This window comes from Lates calcarifer, linkage group LG21 (assembly GCF_001640805.2).
Source record: "Lates calcarifer isolate ASB-BC8 linkage group LG21, TLL_Latcal_v3, whole genome shotgun sequence".
Taxonomy (NCBI): domain Eukaryota; kingdom Metazoa; phylum Chordata; class Actinopteri; family Centropomidae; genus Lates; species Lates calcarifer.
This window is the reverse complement of record NC_066853.1, coordinates 4,692,256-4,711,359: the sequence shown is the minus strand read 5'-3', so window position 1 is coordinate 4,711,359 and position 19,104 is coordinate 4,692,256. Positions and strand designations below refer to the sequence as shown.

General features: G+C 38.9%; 1 protein-coding gene across 1 annotated transcript; it reads left to right on the top strand.

Moving 5' to 3' along the window:
- Window positions 1-8,805: 8,805 nt before the first annotated feature.
- Window positions 8,806-13,240, top strand: smtla (somatolactin alpha). The gene is made up of 5 exons (XM_018698944.2): window positions 8,806-8,843; window positions 9,037-9,227; window positions 10,465-10,578; window positions 11,719-11,898; window positions 12,115-13,240. Exons 1-5 carry the CDS (start codon window positions 8,828-8,830, stop codon window positions 12,307-12,309), a joined length of 696 nt encoding a protein of 231 aa, XP_018554460.1. The 5' UTR covers window positions 8,806-8,827; the 3' UTR covers window positions 12,310-13,240.
- The last annotated feature ends 5,864 nt before the right edge of the window (window positions 13,241-19,104 follow it).

The window sequence follows — 19,104 nt, the reverse complement described above, 5'->3', positions numbered from 1 at the left end:
TAAGACCCATCACAGTTTGACAGCCTTTAGTGAGGGTACACAAAAGGAATTTATATTGTAACAAGTGTGTAATGAAAATGTACAAAAAGTACAAAAAACACTCACATTCCCTGAATAGATTTTGGCTCACTATGCTAGATAAGATGAGACATGGCCAGAAATGTTTTCTGAACAAAGTTTTCTCTGACAGTACTTTAATATCACTGATAAAAAAGAATGACAGCAACATGAGATTTAAGTATATTTGGTTTTTCTGATCTTTCCTGAGCTGATATGAAATCGTAATTTAAGTAACAAGTCCCACACTGGGTTTGTAGGTGAAATGGTAAAGTGCAAGTTATTTTTGAGATGCCCAGGAAAAAAAAAAAAAAAAAAAAAACAGTCTGGAACTCGCTGAGACCTTCAGAGTTGATATGATCCATCTCTGAGCCGCCATCTGGCCTCGGCTTCTGTTAATAGAGGGTTTTGCTCTGAGCGAGCCAACACGTGGCTAGAGACCGATAGAGGGAGAGAGAGAGGGAGAGAGGAAGCAGAGTGAGGGGAAAGCAGGGGGTAAGAGAAAGAAACTTGAAGGTGAGAGTGGAAACAAAAAGGAGTAGGGGAGGGAGATGCAGAGGCAGAGCAAGAGAAACAGCAGGGCGTACTGGGAGAAGACAAGTGAAATTAAGTGAGAGAAATATGGGTATAGGTACAGAGAGAATGAAGAAAAAAGGAAAAAGAAAAGACTGAGCAGGAGAGACATGAACAGGAGAGAGTGCAGTGCACTCTAGGGGGGAACATGTACTTAGAATAAGGAGTAAAGCAGAGAAGTGGAGCTTTGGAGTACATGTGCCCCAGGGAGGATGGTGTGAAGTACCTTTTGTCTTCCCACCATCAGGAGCTTCTTTTGAATAAACCTAGCCAAGCATTTCCTTTTTGTAAATCTCACTTTGAAGAAGGGCAAAGCTAAAGCTTCTCCCACAGTGGCGATCGAGTATAGTTGTACCTCGGCCCACGCAAATCCCTTCCTCAATAGCTGTGGGTGTGTTACAGTTTCATTTCCATTTTAGAGCACAGAGAGATTGCTCACCGCCTAGACACATAACAGCAGCTTCACCTTGGTTGTGAGCCTGCATATGTTGTCCACAGTGATTGGCAAGGCTGTGTGACCAATTTGATTAAAAGCTTTATGCCTGCTTTCTTTATCCCTGAGACTTGTCAAAAATGACATGTGGCATCATGGCAAGACGAGCACGCTTCTGCTGCCACTGCTGCTGCTTCTGCTTCTGCACTGCCACCAAATCCCACTGGGAACAAACTCCAGAGCTGAATTCATCACCAGTGATCACCATGATCACTCTATAATTGTTTTTTGTTTGTTTGTTGGCTTTTTTTTTCATGCAGGTGTGCTCCACCAGAGGCCCCAGAGGGTGGGGGTGTTATAAATGCAGGAGAAACAGAAGTGCTGCTCGTGCTGCAACCAGATTGAGAAGTTGAAGCAAGATTGCATTTGAAGGAGAGAGTGTTGCATGCTTCTTGAGGGAGATGGTAATTAAGCCTGGGGCAAAGTGGTAATGGATCAGCCCAGAACTGTCATGCACAACTCTCCAGTGCCCTGCCTCTGATGAGCAAACGGTTTTCTGTCAACCCGCAGAAATCAAAGGGGGAAAAATTAATGTGAACTTCAACTATTACTTCAGCATGGGTCAAATGGCATTAGGTGTAGTGCAAATTTATAGAAGGACATTTTTAACAGAGAAATTTTCATTTAATTTTTTTTCTTATTTGTTCTAGTCTATGAATACTGTCTGGTCATATATATGAAACAGATACATGCATGTGCAGTAAATGAGTGGGTTTATAACTATTCCAATTAGCTCTGTAACATCTAATGCAGAAGTGACCTAAATATACTGTATGGTAATAAATAAACATGTTTGTGTTGTAAATATGTGATATTTGATGTTTCTGTGTATTACATTTTTATCTGAATTTTGCATTCAAGAGAAATACAAGAAATTGGCATTTTCATCATCTTTTACTGCACAAAAGTGGTTGAGGTATGCCTAAAGGCTCAATCAAATTCAAACATACACACACACACACACACACACACACACACACACACACACACACACAGACAGACAATTTCACACTAATTATGAAATAAATTGACATAAACAAGAAAATTTGCATTCTTAGGCATTTAAAAGACTTTCTTTGCCTTATCTCCTGTACTATTTTCAGGATGCTGGCTGTGCACTATTCAGCTCATTATGAGTAAAAAATAACAGAGGGAGCCATTGGTCAGTAGGGCTTGTGTTTTTGTTTGTTCATACTCCAATTTGTGAAAAAAAAAAAAAAAAAAAATAAATTTTGTAATTTTTTGTAGGCATTGCTATAAAAAACCACAACAATTACTGCCTACTACACACTGACATGAAATGAAGAGGTCATTCAACAAGTTCATCAATTTGTCTTTCACTAATGACTAATATTTGTGAAATACATCGAAACAAAATTAGTGCTATAATTAAAGTTTATTAATTAATGAAAGTGAATTTCCTCTGTGCAATTACTGATACATAATTAAAAGTTATGAGAGATTATTAATTATATTTGAAACTAATGAAAAAAATATTTTCTCACATTTTATTTGTCTTTTCCATTCAGGGAATACAAACAATGTACTCATGCTTGTCAGCATGCAAATGTGAAATCCATGCACACACATACAGGCACACACACCCACACATACACAATGACCTGATTGGAACAGTTATAAAGAGGCATAAAAATCATACAAATGTGTAGTTTTCACAGTTGCCCGGGGAATGTTGGTATTGCGATACAAAATTGAGTGTCTCTTTATATCTCAAAGTTCCCATTAAAAAAAAGCTCACATTGCCTGTTTTCATCATTTCACTCATCTCATGAACGAATAAGAACAGACCTGAGGCTAATCATTCAACTGTTTTTTTTCCCCATGATTTTGCTCATATAAAATGATAATGATGATAATTTATCAACCCAGACAAATAAGAACAATCCAGCTGGTAGCTAATGTGTGGGTGAGAGCTATCTGTTCATTTGAAGCCTGAAAAGAAGTCAAAAATATTGTGTGTTTTAGTGGTTAACATTGTCAAAACGAAGTCAGCTGTAGCCATGGTGCTTGAATCTGCTGAGGTTTTGTCATTGTTAAGCACTGAAACATACATTAAGTACTTACGCATAAACACTGTTAAATTGTCAACTGACAGCTGCACACTGATGAACTGAATCCAGATAAAAGCTGCCATGGAAGAAGAGATATAGACAAACAGGAGTTCTGAGACAAAGGAAGGTCTCTGAAAAAGAAGCAATAATTCAACAATGAGGAAAATGTCCATTTTTGTGTATGCAAAAATATACATTTGGGAGTAATGCCAAATAAAATCCATATCCAGTGATGGTATTCACGTTTTCTTCTTAATTTAGTTACCTCCCTCTACATCCTACACACAGATTCAGTTATTTACATTTTCTTAAGGAAATATATATGTATCCTTTCTGTATAACTACACTTATACCTCTGACATTACATTTGACCTTTCTTCACTGAGCCAGTCTAAGTTATCAACCACACTCTTCTTTCTCATCTTTTTTCTCTGTTACACACACACACACAAACACTGGCATGCACACTATAATCACAGTCTTTCCATCATCCAATAAGGGGGCGATATGTCCCAACACAGTAGCTGTCAATCAACCCCCAGCAAGCACGAGAAGTCAGTCAGAACCAGGGTGATTAATATGTATGTGTGTACTCTTCCCAACATACTGCGTGAGAGGATAAAGTGGGTCTATACTTTTGCAGGCAGGGATAGAGCATGACAGACATGGCATGCAATCATGTTCTTAACATGGCGGAGAAATCTCTTTCTAACCACAAAGGTATATTGATGCTTTATGCAAAGGTATTTTTTAGAGGGAAAAAAATTACATGTTTTATTCAGATGAGGTTTCTTTGAAAGTCATGTACAATATGTGACATAGACTATCAAATGTGTGACTCACCACAAGCCAAAAATTGTATACTGAGTAGTCCTGAGTAGCATTTTGCCACAAACAAATAGAAACTGTGTGAGGCATGAATTCCAAGTAAGTACTGTGTTTCTGAAGGAACCCTGAAGAGAAAATAACACACATGCCATGACATTGTGGTATGACTATATGATCCTTACATTGTACTATTCCTGTTCCACAAAGTGCTCTAAGAGCAAGCAGCAGAATTCAGGTCTATGGGCTTGGTATAGGAAGATGCTCCATGGAAACTGTATAGTGGACATCAGAAGATCCTTTGTGTGTGAGAATGTCTGTAATTCTGCATGCTGTGTGACCAAAGATCATGCACAGTAAGCTCAACAAAACCTTTCCTTTGTGGAACTTGATAGAAAATCAGAATGGACATGTGAAATGGAGCCAAATATAATGTATGATGAGTTATTATCATACTGAGAGTTGTTTAGATATTGCAGCACTTTATAGTCTGTGGAATCCAGGGCACAGTTTAATGCAATTGCAATCACAGCCATTTGGAGAGAGAGAAAAAACGAAAATTTGGCTGCAATAATGGAATTGCATGCAAGACTCCCTGTTGTTATTTCAGATTTAAGACATAAATAAATGTGTTTTCCATTTGAACATATTCATCTTGATTCATTTTCCCTCTGACGAACTGCTTTGAAATTAAGATAACATGCAACATACTGTAGGTGCCAGACATGATATCACATAGGGAGTTGTTTTTGCAAATAGAAACAATGGTTTGGTGCCAATACACCATCACACAGTTTCCCCCACCACATGTATTTTGATTAATGCATATCTTTGCAAGTCGCTTCAGTGGATACAATTCTCACCTTTGATTCCAAACCAGAAATTACTTTTGATTCAAATGAGGCTCCAAAGTTGCAAAGCAACTGGACCCATGGGTAAATACACCTGGTATGTGTGAATGAAACGGTAAAATAACAAAACATGAAGGTAACACTGAAATGTATGAACTCTCATTTATCTTTACCTGATGAAATCAAATCATAAGTTAATGTGGGTAAAACAGTAACAGTGCAGATGTTTTAGCAACTGTGAGAAAATGGTGAATACATTCTATTAGCAGAACATGTATGTTTTTCAGTTTAAGATAATACTCATTTGATTTCATGTAAGATTCTGTTCAGTGGGATCCTAATCAGTGTCAGTAGGTGGAGAAACATGCTGTCTGTGGTACACCACTAAAAGATAAATACATCAGTCTGTAATAAGCTTAGAACCACTGCAATAATAGGGTGTAAGTCTTGCTTTTAAAATGGTAAAATAAGTTTCCACAAGTTTCTACTGACACAAAAAAAGATTTTTTAACTTTGAAAAAACACAGAAAACTTGTGTCAGTGCAGTAGACAATGTTAAGGAATAAGGATGGCAATATTGTATAATTTTCTTACTGTCAGCAAATCCTATAAAAAGACCAAAAGAAGCAATAGGTCTGTCTCCCAAAACATTCCCTACTGCCCCAGCTGTCTGTGACACTCAGCTACAAGCCCAGTGGTTCCTAGTGAGAGTATACATCTCACTGTAGTCCTCAGCAAATGTTACTCAAGTAGGAGTAAAGAGTGTATGTGTTGGGGACTATTTTCAGCTGTGGACTGTGCATGTGGAACCATTACACCAGAAAATACCACGGTATTATGTCAGTAATGGTAATGGCCTGATGAAACATCTGGTTGCATCTGAACATACCCATCTGCCATGAGACACAATGGCCCTCCATTGTGTCTTAGTTCAGAGTCAGCATTTCCACTACATGACTGGTTTGTCAAATGGCAATATAAGAGCACAGATGAAAATGTACCAGCAAGATGAGAATAGTAGTGATGGGCTGCTGCAGTGAAAATGCAAACTGCTCATTATAATGAAAATGAGAGGGCTCAAAACATAAAAGCTCCAAACATGGCTCCTTGCTGAACAAGTCTGCATGCAGTGTTAAAAAAAAAAGAAAAGGAGGACCCTCTGGCAAACTCAGGCACTGTCAAAGCTGGCAAACAAATTTAAGAAATACCCTGTTTACAAAAATAGAGCCAAGTAATAGAGCAATCAGAGAGCTCACAGGCCAAGTAGTATCACTTGTGCAAATTATCCAGCAGGAGTAAAAAACTGCTGATGGCAACCAAACAAAATCTGCAGCTACTAAGAGACCAAAATGGCAGCGCATGGCTGGTCAGTAGGACAAAGTCAAATGTAGCCAGTGTAGCAATGAAACAAACTGGGACACAGAGGTAGAGTCTGGGAGAAAACAAAGCTTTTGAGCAATGAGAAGAGGTTTTGACAAGGGTGGCAACATCACCGTAGATCCAAAGCCCAAACCAAAGCAAAAAGGAAACTTATCTACAGAGCCTATTAGCCCACAAACTACAAGTAACAAAAAAACCCAAACAACTTGCTCACCATGTAACGGCACCTTTGCAGTCCAAGTTAAAGCATAATAAGAACCCTCTTACTTATACAACCCTCTAACAGACAAACTGCAAAGCTGGTTAACAAAAACTCTCTAGTATGGTGCAAAATGAATAGCATTCAAGGGATGCAGGAGTACAAGTGTCTATTATGAGTGTGGCATGGAAATCCAAAAACCTGCCTAAAGCACAAATCAATCCAATTCGTGACCTGCTAAGTAATGAAGGCCTGTTCACGCTTAAAAGCTACCAATGTCTCAAAATCCCATGTCAAACCTGAGTTGAGGTTAATGTCAGTTTATATGATTGAACATCTAAAATCACAGGCACTGACAAGATACGTGGTGCCATTACTGGAGAGCAGAGACCCCTGGGTTTAGTTCCAGCTGTTTATAACTGAATAGAAACGCACCTGTTAAAAGTGGATGTGTTTATATGGTTTAAATGAATGATTTTTACAGCCACTACTCACAACAGAAGAGAAGCTTTAATCTTTATATGAAAGGTGCTATACAAATTAAGTTCATCTCATCATTATTATCATTATTGCTATTATTAACTATAACACTACAAGAGAATACTGGTGATAGACACTTGTCAGTTTTGATACATTTTTATGCATGACCTCATTGGTGTGTGCAAAAAGCAATGGTTAAAAAGTGTGGTTGCACAAAACAAGCTTGCACATTACCTCAAATGTGAATTTATAGAATGAAGAAGAGGTTCATGAATGAGGTTAAACCTGTTAAAGGTTGTGCTACAAAGACTACATAAACCTTTTTGGCTGATGTCCAAATCAGATTAGATTGGGGAACAAAATGCTTGCACAGAGTTATAATCACATCTATGACTTTAGTGGTATCACATGATTTGGAGGGTTTTGTAATACTACCAACCTACAGTTTTCACAGTTCTCTTAACGTCTGTGTACATTTGACAGGATTTAGCATAAGGAGGCTGAAGAAAACAAGATGTTGTTTTAGAGAGGTGCGCTCACATTTTGAAAATCTGCTAACTCTCCAAGGACGTGGAGAGGGAAAAGTGGAGGAGTGAGAGAAAGGTGATAAGACGAGAACACTGTTTCATATGAAATAGGTTGACATGGCCAAGATGACATTAGGTCTCAGGTGTCATGAAGATTTGTGAATAGGGACCATCTCTGTGACGCAGGGTTCAGTAACATGACACCGATCATCCGAGACTTTCTGATCCCCTGTCTGTCTTTAGCTTATCCTTAAACATGCATCACTTAAGAAACAGACATTCAAGCTCAAGCTTCTTGAATATTGTCCCTTTCTCAATGATTCTTAATTAGTATCTTTATTTATTCTAATTGTTTGACTATACAATTCAGGTTAATATTGAACAATAGACTATTTTGTTCCTTCTGTCTATGAGGCAGAAATACCCTATGATATTTATCCAAAGTACAGGGATGTATCTATTAGCACAACTCTTCCAGAAAACAAATCTTACAACTGGATCACACTAATATCAGAAATGAAAGGGACAGATGAAAAAAGGCAGCAAGTGATCTGGGCAGAAAGATAAAATAGCAAAATGAAGCATTTAATGGAGTCCTGTATGGCTACCTAGGCTGGCACTGTTTGAAGCAGGCATGGATTACTACTAAATATGTGCTTCTTTCTATGACTGCTGAACACAGTCATTACAACTGGGACACCATAGCTTCTGGGTAGAGCTACTCTCACACACCCATGGTTTTCTGAGCAGAACAAAATATGAATGTCAAAATAAAAAAAGGGATATTTGAAGGGTTTTGTTAGATCCCAGTGATTTTTGACTCTCATTCATTCAGCCCCTTTTTGTTGTGTCTATTACAGTTCTACGCTGTCTTTTCCGCAGCCTTCTCTGTCATGCGTGTTTAAATCTACATTACATACTTACCTCAGCTGAAAAGAAGGATTTTTCAGCCCATTCCTTTTTATAGCTTTTGTTTGATAAATCTAATCAGTCTCAGTCTTCATTCTTGGATTTAATGGTCAATGGTATCAGCATTGGTAGAATGAAAATACACAAAACATTTATTTTGATTTATTTTTAAATTGAGGTCAGTTTGGAGATTTCAGATAACTAGATATATTTAGAAAAAATTCCAGTTTGCGTTTTACAGTTAGGAACAAAGATATCTGAGCCTAGCAAGCCTGGCTATTGTTACCATCTTGCTATTATGTATGAGAAAAGAAATGTCTTGGTTTGGGAAGACCAGCATCTTTTTACAAAAACCTACGCAAGACCAAAATGGCCTTTTCTATTATTCATGGTCTGGTCGTGGCTTATAAAAGAGGTCGACATGTCAGAAAATCAAGAAGGTCTTGAAGAATACTGACAGAATGCACATGATGACAGGTAATGCATCACATCTCAAGACCAAGAAAGTTGTGAATTATTTTGTAATTGTGCAATTAACATATATAAATTATGTTTGTCTTCTAATTTATGTAATCTAAAGATAAATACTAAGTACTAAGCCAAATAATACAGACAGAGTATGGTCAGTGTTTTGTACATGTCTGTTGTGTGTTTGTGCATTTGTCTTCAGTCAAGCAGTGTGGTGTATGGGCTGTATTGCTCTGGCCCTATCTGCTTTCTGTAAGCATCCCACTAGACTGTAAAGAAGAGCAGGGCAGCCTCTCCCGCTGCCCCTCCATCTCCCAAGAAAAACTTCTTGACCGAGTCATCCAGCACGCTGAACTCATCTATCGTGTCTCTGAGGAATCATGTTCTTTGTTTGTGAGTAAAACCAACCAATATCCCCACATGATGTTACATGACAGTAGAAAATAGTTTTCCCTGTGACTACACTGAGAGGAGCTGTAGTGCAATTAAGAGAAAAGCCATTACATACATCTTGGAATTCTTATTTGAAGCCGTTGTGCAGAAGTTATTTTAATAATATCTTTTATGAAAGGTGACATCAACATTTTGAAAGTTGTGCAGTAGAAATACAGCCTTTGGCAAAGGCTACAATGACAGTAATACTAAGTTCTATGTTTGAGAGGCTGTCTAATATGGTTTTTCATGTAGAAGAAAATAAGTTTTTATGCAATAAAATGGAGTTGTCCAGAGAGCAATGGAATTCAGTTGTTTCCTAACAAGTCAATGCTAAAAAGTAATTAAAAAGACACTGTTCATTGGTTAGAGCCTCAATGGCTCACTCTACATTTCCCAGACTCAGTTATTTTTTATCATAGAATCTAGCATGCAATCTAGCAACACTTGGACTGAATTCCACAGTGAGAGCAAATTGACTTTTTGTTGGACTTTTTCACAATATGCTGGACCAAAAGCATTGACACTTTCTGTTAGATACTCACTGTTATTTGGTTTTGATTCTGACATGATCATTGCCTCACTGCGAGGCTTCAAAGTAATCTTCTATCTCACTTCTGAGCCAAAGATGTTTTATTGAAGAAGCAGGCCTATAGTGGGGTAATACCAATGTGATAATGATACACTGCAGCAGTGAGAGAGCACAGGTTCTGTAGCCTGTTGAATCCCCATCACCCTGTGATTCAACATCCAAAATGTTCTTTGAAATGGGATGATGTAGAGCTTGTTACCGAGAAGACACTGCATGGGGTCTACAGATGAGAACAGGCTGGAGAACAAAAAGTGCCTCCACTGTTTCTCCAGTGGCTAAGACCGCTGAAGCTTTTGTCACTGTTTTCCTGATTTTTGTGTCTCTGCCCTTGTGTCTTTTTGTTTTCAAATCAGTTGGATAAATCCACTACAGTGCTGTGTTGCTCATCTATTCTGTCAGAGAGTTGGGGCCTGACTGTAACCATTTCAACATATTGCCTAAAACAAATAGAATTCCAAAAACAATGACATACAAGGATGTTGCTGTATGTCAATTTTGAATAAATTCAACAAACTCAAAAGAAAACTTATTCTTAATTTTAGATGCCAAATCATAATGAAAAGATAAGGAGAAGGATTTTAATCTTCATGCTTGTATGGATTGTAGGAGGAGATGTTCGTCCCTTTTCCATTGCGGCTCCAGAGGAACCAGGCTGGTTATACATGTATAACCAAAGCCTTACCCATCCCCAGCTCCAAAAGTGAAATCCAACAAATATCTGTAAGTACAGAACCACAGAAATTGTTTCCTTTTTCAGGGCTTTAATCTTAATCCATACAGATATATTTCCTTCCAAGAGTGATTATATGAAAGGAAAAGAAATATAGGCGTTGGTTGTTGCATGTACTTCTTCTGTGTGTGTATGTTTTTGCAGTCATATTACTGACTGTCTGGTTGCCTCCATGCGTGTTAATAATTGTGCATGTGTATTTGTGTGCATGTGCATACTTTTGGGTAGTGTTGACACACTGGTGCTAATAGCTTTCTTTTGCAATAATAGTGTCTAAGTGTGGAAGTAAATCCCCTGTTAGCTGCTGACTGATGGGATGTGTGCACTGCTTACAACAAAAGTTTCTTGAATTTCATACAAAATATATATGTGTCCATACAACATTTTAAGACATTCTTGTCTGAGCCCACTGAGGTTTTGGCTTCTGTCCAGCAGGACACAGCCTTTTCAGCTAAAGGTCAACTTGATCAGAAGGGTGGAAACTAAATTGAGCCAAAAGCCAGTGATGGGTGATGTGAAGTTCTACAATAATCCTCCTTCAACTAACAAAGGCCAAGTGCAGTAGATAAAGCAAAACCAATTTCTTTAAGGACTCATTTTAGTAATATGCAACTGCTGGTTGAAAGTTATGTCATCCCTATAATGGTAAATGTGTTCTTTGAAACTGCATATACTGCAAGGCTCTTCTTTATGTTAGTAATTTATCCTCTGCCCTTTCTGTTGAAATATTGCCTGCTCTGCGGTTTAACGGCCATTTGTATGGTGGTCATTTGCACTCACTTTAAAGTCTGCTCTGCTTAGGGGAATTAAAGCAAACTCAACTGACTCACCCATGACATTTCAACCTACTTTTGTTGGGGAGTGTTTTGTAGCTGACAAGCTGTTGATCCAGAGCCTGCTGCTATACTAGTTCTTCAGTCTTTTTTTTTTTTGGATAACTCTCAGAAAGTCTGAAGGGCAAGTGGCTGCTATTGTTCAGAACAAATATGAATGTTTCCAGAGAGACAGGAACAGAGCAAAAACAGTTCTCTGCCATTTTGTTGTGTTGCATAATGTTTTGGACAACCTTGTGGTCAGTATATAGGTTAATTCATTCAGTTGTATCAACACTTCATCTGTCTGCCCTGCAGGACAAATGGTTGCTTCACTCTGTGCTGATGCTGGTCCAGTCATGGATCGAGCCTTTGGCCTATCTGCAGACCACTCTAGATCGGTACGATGATGCTCCAGAAATGCTGCTCAACAAGACAAAGTGGGTGTCTGAGAAACTGATCAGTCTGGAGCAAGGGGTGGTGGTCCTTATCAAAAAGGTGGGTCAAATCACAACAGATTTCATTTTGAAATTAAATCAGGTTTAAGTTCCAGTTGAACTGTTTTGCCAATCAAAAGCTTTGTTAGCTACGTTGTCATCATTGCTACCACTGTATATTAGAACTTTACTTCTCTCTTTAAAACACATTTTTTTAAAAATTCTTTTTTATTCTTCTCTAAATATTTTCATAATGTTTCCATTTGTTACCATGCAGATGTTGGATGAGGGGATGCTAACAACAACCTACAGTGAACAAGGCCTCTTCCAGTATGAGGTGCAGCCAGAGATGTTGGAATCTGTTATGAGAGACTACACCCTACTCAGCTGCTTCAAGAAAGACGCTCATAAGATGGAGACTTTCCTCAAGCTTCTAAAGTGTCGGCAAACAGACAAATACAACTGCGCATAAAACATAAATTGCAGCTTTTAAATAATACAGTGTTTAGCTTTAAATGAATTCCTGAGGTTGGTAGCTGTGCACTTATAGATATGACCATGCCTTAGGCTATTCAGCCTTGCTTGCAATGCAGTACATTCTTTATTGATTGTTTTGGAACACCTTCACACAAAACTAAGTAGGTGTAATGCTGTGCCCTTTCTTCAACACGCTGCATTTTATATTTCCCAGCTCAGTTGTTATTTTAACCTGGCAAAGGCAACAGAGGGCAAACTCCCAAAAGATTATTTGCATGTCGAGCTGTCAAAAAAATCTGCATATCCTGCCATTGATTTCCATTTCCTTTGTTCTTAACTGGAGTTTGTATTCTTCGCTGAGTCTTGCAGTGTTTTGATTATTCCCATGGCCCCCTGAGTATTCAGTGAGACTCCCTTTTTAAATGGAGTTGGTTTCACTTCTGCATTAGTGAAATGAAACACTTTCACCGGAGATGGGAGTCAAACAGGGAGCAATCACTACTTAGAAAAAGAGACACATTTTGATTGGTGAGAGGGAGTGTGAGAAAGACAGGGAGAGAACAAATAACAGCTAAAATGAGAGGCAAGGCTTATCTGGAGTTTTTGACCAAGGTTGAGATTTGTTGAGTGTTCAAAGAATCATGAATATTTCTATGCCTAAATGTGCCTAATTCGACCTGAATGTAATAAAAGAGGTGTATTAAGAATATACCTTATTCACTTTAAATAAATAATAATGAAAGAACATAAAATTAAAATTTTAATTGTAAGATGTTGTGAATATATAATGCAGAATGCAAAGCACACCTTTTTCTATATTCCCATGTATAAATAGAAGAAGCCCACTGTAATGTAAAAACCTTTCTAGTCAACTGCTGGTGATTTAAGAAGCTAATAAAGCAAGCTGTGGAAAGAAAAAAAAAAAACAATATCATTTGTTCAGTCTTTTCTTTTGACTTGGTGAGTAAGTGACATCAACACCTTTATCCCACTTGTAATTTCATCAGTGGGAACCTCCAATATTCAAGACGCAACAGAGCAGTTTCCGTGATCTTGATTCTGCCCTTTCCACCCCCAAACACAAGAGGGCAGTAGTGCTCTGTTGTGAGGGTTATCTTAATCACTAAATTGTATACTTGAACTATCATGCATTTTATGACATCTTGTATTGCCAAATGCAATGCTAAACTGCACTGGACTGGTGAAGAGAAATTTAATTTTGGGCATGTTTTCTTTATATAGGGGGCTTAAATTATAGATAGATCAGAAATCATGAGCCACATATAAACCCATGTGATAGAAGTTCATAGCAGATCTCTTGATCCATGTGATCCCAGAAGCCAAAACAAAGCACCTGCAGTAGTTACCCCACTTGCAGTTAATAGGCTTGAACTGGCAGGCTATATTGCTTGTCCTTGTTTACGTCTGCTACCACACCATGAGACAGGGAAACTATAAAGGAAGCAGTTGCCACAAGCATTTTTTCTTTACTTTTTTCCACTGATCTCAGGTTTCTTCTTGGCTTTTTTCCCCCCACTATCTTGAATGTCCTGCTACATCCTCTGCTCTTCCATCCTCTATAACCATATCAGATGAGGTAAATCAACCTTGTGGTTGCCACAGTGAATCCGGTGTCAGCACAGAGAGGTGGTGTTGTGTGGTGTGGGTGGATGTTGAGGCAGGATGTGGTAGGGGGGCCTAGTGTCAGCAATGTCAGGTTGAGCTTCCTGTGGCCTAATCACTTCAGTATGGGGGCTCAGAGGAGATTGGGCAGCCTCTGTTCTGCTCTGCAGGGCTGCAGCTCCAGAGCCTCAACCTTTGCGATGCAACCCTCACCTCTTCTTGTTTGGTTCACAACAACACATGAGTAATCATAGGCGAGCTAAAGCCCTGTGCCCCCACCCACTTCTCAAGCTTTGAGGCCATAAATATTAAAGATTGGTTATAAGTAGTAAGAGGAGGGAGGGGATCAGAGGAGGGAGATAAAGATGTTGGGGAGTGGAAGGGGAAAGAAGGACACAGAGATGAAGGGAGGGGTGTGGGGCCCGGGTGATTTCACAGTCTAACTATTATAACCTGAGGAAAGGAAATCTAGACTGCTGAGATGCATAAGTGGAGCAGAGGAGGCAGTCAGAGAGGGAGAGGAAAGGAGCAGGAAATGTAAAGAAAAATGAATGAAAGAGAGGTAAAGAGGGCACTTGTTTCTATTACCACCCCCCTTTTTTGACTATTCTCCTCAGTGGTGATAGTGAAATGTGTCAGTCAAATAGAGAGGGGGGAAAAACTCGAGAGAGAAAAAAAACATATAACCAATATGGCTGGGAAAGGGTCTGAGCACAGCTCCAAGCAGTGTGACATGCAGGGAAGTAGGTTGGATCTAGGGAGAAAATGGATGGCTGGAAGGCAGGTACACAGCTAGAGAGTTAGGCGAGGAAGTGGTGTTGGCTTGATATGAAACCGAGACTCAAAGTACCAAGTCCTTGAGCCTCCACTGACTCTACTGGCTCCTGCTCTGTTGTTGTGCTTTCATTTATGGCTCAAAATGACAGCTTGGAAAGACCTAAAACAGTCCCACAGCCTCTGTATGATCTCCCATACTGAAAATCACGTAGCAACGGCTCTGTGCCTTTCCTTCCTCATTTTCTTCGCTTTAATGACATATTTAGGCTGTAGCAAGAACTTGTCACTTAAAGGGTTTGCACGTTTGCTCATGTCGAATGGGGAATGAGCAGAGGTGAGAGGGGGAGGATGGTCTTCTCTTTGCATCTCAACTTATGACAGCCTCAGCTGCTGCTGCTGCTTTTGTGATACAGCCATTTCTATCATACCACTGCAAGCCACAGGGAGTCATGGAGTTGCAGGAAGAACATTCAGTTTCTAACTGAGCCAACAGAAAAGAAACCATACCCTCAACCAACAAACAACAAAGGACTGGTGGGCCGGCCAAAATGAAAAAAAGAAGGGAAGACACTCAGACCAACCCACAAAGGGTCGTCGGATCTGTTGTCTTCCCTCTAACCTGAATCAGTGTCAAAACTAACCTAACAGAAATAAAACCGCAAAAACAGGACTACCGGACCCATCAGAAAACCAAAAGCAAACACAAACTGCTGCTGCAGTGGCCAGCAGGAGAAACAGAGTGAGAGCCCTGCCCCCTCTTTATAGATTCCATCTTAATCAGACCAGACGAGATACACCTGAGGGGAGAATGCATCATGAGTCAAGATCATTTTTCACACCATAACCAGCAGGGGGGGTAGATGTTTCAAAAAGAGCCAACCAACCAATCCTGAGTTCAGTAGGCCTGAGGATACATCGTTCACAACTGTCAGCGTGTGCATATGTGTATGTTAATCTAAAAGTCAAGCATGTCTGTCATGGGGACACACCTAAACCTCTGGATGCCCATCCTTATCTCATCATCTGCCTCTGCCGTGGCTCCCCAGACGAGGCATCTCTTCAAGGCTCTGTGGAGACGTAAGTGAGGGTCAAGAGGTCATGGGGATCAAGGCCATCCTAACTGTTCCAATATGTTAAAATATGTCAGGTTGTAACAGCAACAGGCTCATGTTTCACCCAAGAAAGGTGATGTTATAGTGGGAGAAAGTCAGTTGAAAAAATACAGCTGAAAACATTTCCCATGAAACATTCTGATAGAATGTGAATGAACATAGATCCAAATGTAAATGAATTAATAATGGTTTTTAATTTTTTATTGATGATTACATTAATAATGAAATTATTCAGAGAAAACTAAGACATAAGCAAACTGAATTTTCCTCAGTGAAATAATTTGTGGTGTTGTGTCTTTGTTTACCCAACTGTTAAATCAGTGCACCGTTATCTGAAAGCCTCCCGTACAGTAGTTTTCATGGATGTTACCATTACATAACCTGCATGTGGTGTAGACACAAAAAAGAGGATGCCTCAACATGCGGCTATGATTAATAGGGAAATATGCTGGTTGTGGTGAAACAAGTTCTATGGGGTGTCTCTTGGTTTGTGACGGTTGAACGTGGTGATTTACATCACCAGGAAATTAGGTGATTACCTTGGGGACGGTGGGGAGACCAGCTGATGCAATGTGAACTCAGTGGGGGAGCAGCCATCAATTGTCCCAGACTGAAGCCCTTTGCCGTGGCAAGGAATCACGGATCTGCTGTCCCACAGAGCATTCCAAAGCTGTGAAGACATGGAGAAACAGGGGGAAAACATCAACGAGTTGTAAATAAAAGCTCCAGACAAGGAGCTAAAAATATGCACATTAACTTTGTTATAGCTTCCACCCCGAGTTTCCCTGAACGTTCCTACAAAACAAAGTCTACCTTGTCCTAGAGCTGCACTCATGACATTTAATTAATTATTACAATTATTATTATTATTATTATTATTATTATTACATTATTTAGTTGGAGAGTATGCAACAAATACAGTTTCCAGTGAGGCTGTATTGTTTTTTTCCATGATGAAGATGAAATTTTGCAGAGACTAAACCAACTTCAACAATCAACAACTCTCTATATCTAAATCTGAATACAATAAAAAAAATAATAATAAGGGGACTAAAATAGAAATAAAGTAAGGTAAATTAAATGACTAAAACGACCTGAGATTTAGTTGGTTGAAAACTTAAAGATGATGTTGACTAAAACCCACATGGACTTTTCATTTTAGGACTAAAGAGTAAGACTAAATCTAAAACTACTGTGACAAAATTAACACTATTCACTAGTCATCACTAATTACCTCCACCAAGGAAGTTATGGTTTCACCCATATCTGTTTGTTTGTTTGTTTATTTGTCAGCAGGATTATGCAAACAGTCATCAAACTTGCACCAAACTTGGTGGGGGGGACATTAAATTTTGGTGCAGATCCAGTTAAAGGGGCAAATTTTAGCACTTTCCTAACATTGTGAGATAGGGCATTTTCTGACATTCTTGTTAGTTTCTCAGGAAGAAATATATGGACCTTGATGTAAAACAAATTAGGCATATTTATGGTGTATGGTGATCCATGACTTTGCACAATCTAGATAATAATCCAGATCTGGTGGAAGTGTAGGATTGTTTGGCCTTGGCAGAGGTATACACGTTACTGAATGCCATTCCAGTTGTTAGTCACTGACTTTATATGAAGTGGCTCTGACAATAAATGTGATGTTCTTACTGGAGAATAAGATATGTAGAAAAGTATGTTAAATGCTCCAAAGGGGCTGTCATCACAGATTTCACTTATGAGATGGCAAGGAGAAATATCTATACTGCAATGGATATTATGGGCACTATAATAGTACACCTACTAGTACATGTCTCAGCTTTTTGTTAGTCTTCCCCAGTCAGAAAAGATACATGATTTTACAAATTTTGAGTGGTATTCAGCTTTAGACAGTTACATAAAGTGTTTCAACTTCATTGTACACACCCACTGTACGTTTCATTTATGAATGAAAACAGCAGTTTGTAAGTATGTTCTGGCTCATCCACAAAAAAAGCTGTCTGTAGTTGAAGTTCATAGTTTCTGTTATAAAGCACTGAGATGCTGCCACTCACTTCCACTCATCAGCTTACTGTGGATATAATGAGAGACAAAGAAAAACATCTTAGATGACTGTATCTAAACCAGTGGCTGTGGAACAAACGCCCTCACTTTAGGAAAGAAAAACGAAGACAGCTGACAGATGCCAAAAGAAGCTGAGCTTAAATCAATGCAATTTCCTCCCCTCGCGTCTCTGGCCAGAAGGACCTTTTGGAGTTTTCCACCACTTTCACGTTTTTTTTTTTTTTTTTTTTTTTTTTTGTTAAAAATGCTCTCTGCTTTGAGATATACTGTAAATCAAAATGCACATGGAGGAACTGAGCTGCTAAGAGAAAGGGAGGGTTGTAGAAGAGCATATATTTGTCTTTCTGCCAGTATGCGTCTGCTTATGTTTTTCTTAGATCAAGACACAAGCCTAAAAATCTAGTGCATTTCCTTCACTTCAGGAAGCACTTTCATAACTTCAAATATAATAATTTCCTTTTTGGAAAGACGCCGGAGATTATCCATGTGTATTTGGCTTTCATTTATCTGTTTTCTTCCCTTGGAAGAAAAGGATTGTAGAAAAAAGGGGAGCTCACAGATAGTAAATGGTTGGACCTCTGGCCTCTGATCCTAAATGGGTTTTGATAGGTGTGGTGAATTCAGTTTCGGCTCAGGGATTATGATTTACCGCCTCTCTGGTTTGGCTCCAGGAAAGTAGCACTCACATCCTTTGCCTATTTTCCTGTTTGTTTTGCCCTCCCTTGATGGCAGCAATACTGGATATAAGAGGTATGCAGGAAGAATCCATGCCTCCTCTGACATATGGTACTATAAAAAGGAAAGACTGGGGCTGGGTGAGTGTGATACATTTCAGATAAACTGAAGTGTATTGATGAGAGTATAAGAGATATATTTTAGTAGGCAAGAACCAATTAATAAGGAACGTTTGTCTGCCATGAACGCTCAAACAAACAAAAAGCTGAACTTTGAGGTGTCCTTAGTGACTCAGTCATTCATTTAGAATATCTTTTACCAGTATGTTGCTCCATTAAGACTCTTAAAAGTGTGAAAGTTGACATAAGGTTGGCAAGTGGAGAAGGTTAGTGGGGGTTTGATAGAAATCTGGTGTGAAATGATGGATGAAACTTGGGCTTTATTGTGGTGGGATAATGACTTCACACTATTGTAACTGTTTTTACTTGTTTTTAACATTTAGACATTTGGATGCTACTTTGAGCTACATCTGTACTCTTGTCAAATTTAGATAA

Coding starts and splice junctions, on each gene's coding strand:
- smtla (XM_018698944.2), top strand. Junction 10,579..11,718: donor GTGAAATCCAACAAATATCT/GTAAGTACAGAA, acceptor TCTGCCCTGCAG/GACAAATGGTTGCTTCACTC. Junction 11,899..12,114: donor TGGTGGTCCTTATCAAAAAG/GTGGGTCAAATC, acceptor GTTACCATGCAG/ATGTTGGATGAGGGGATGCT.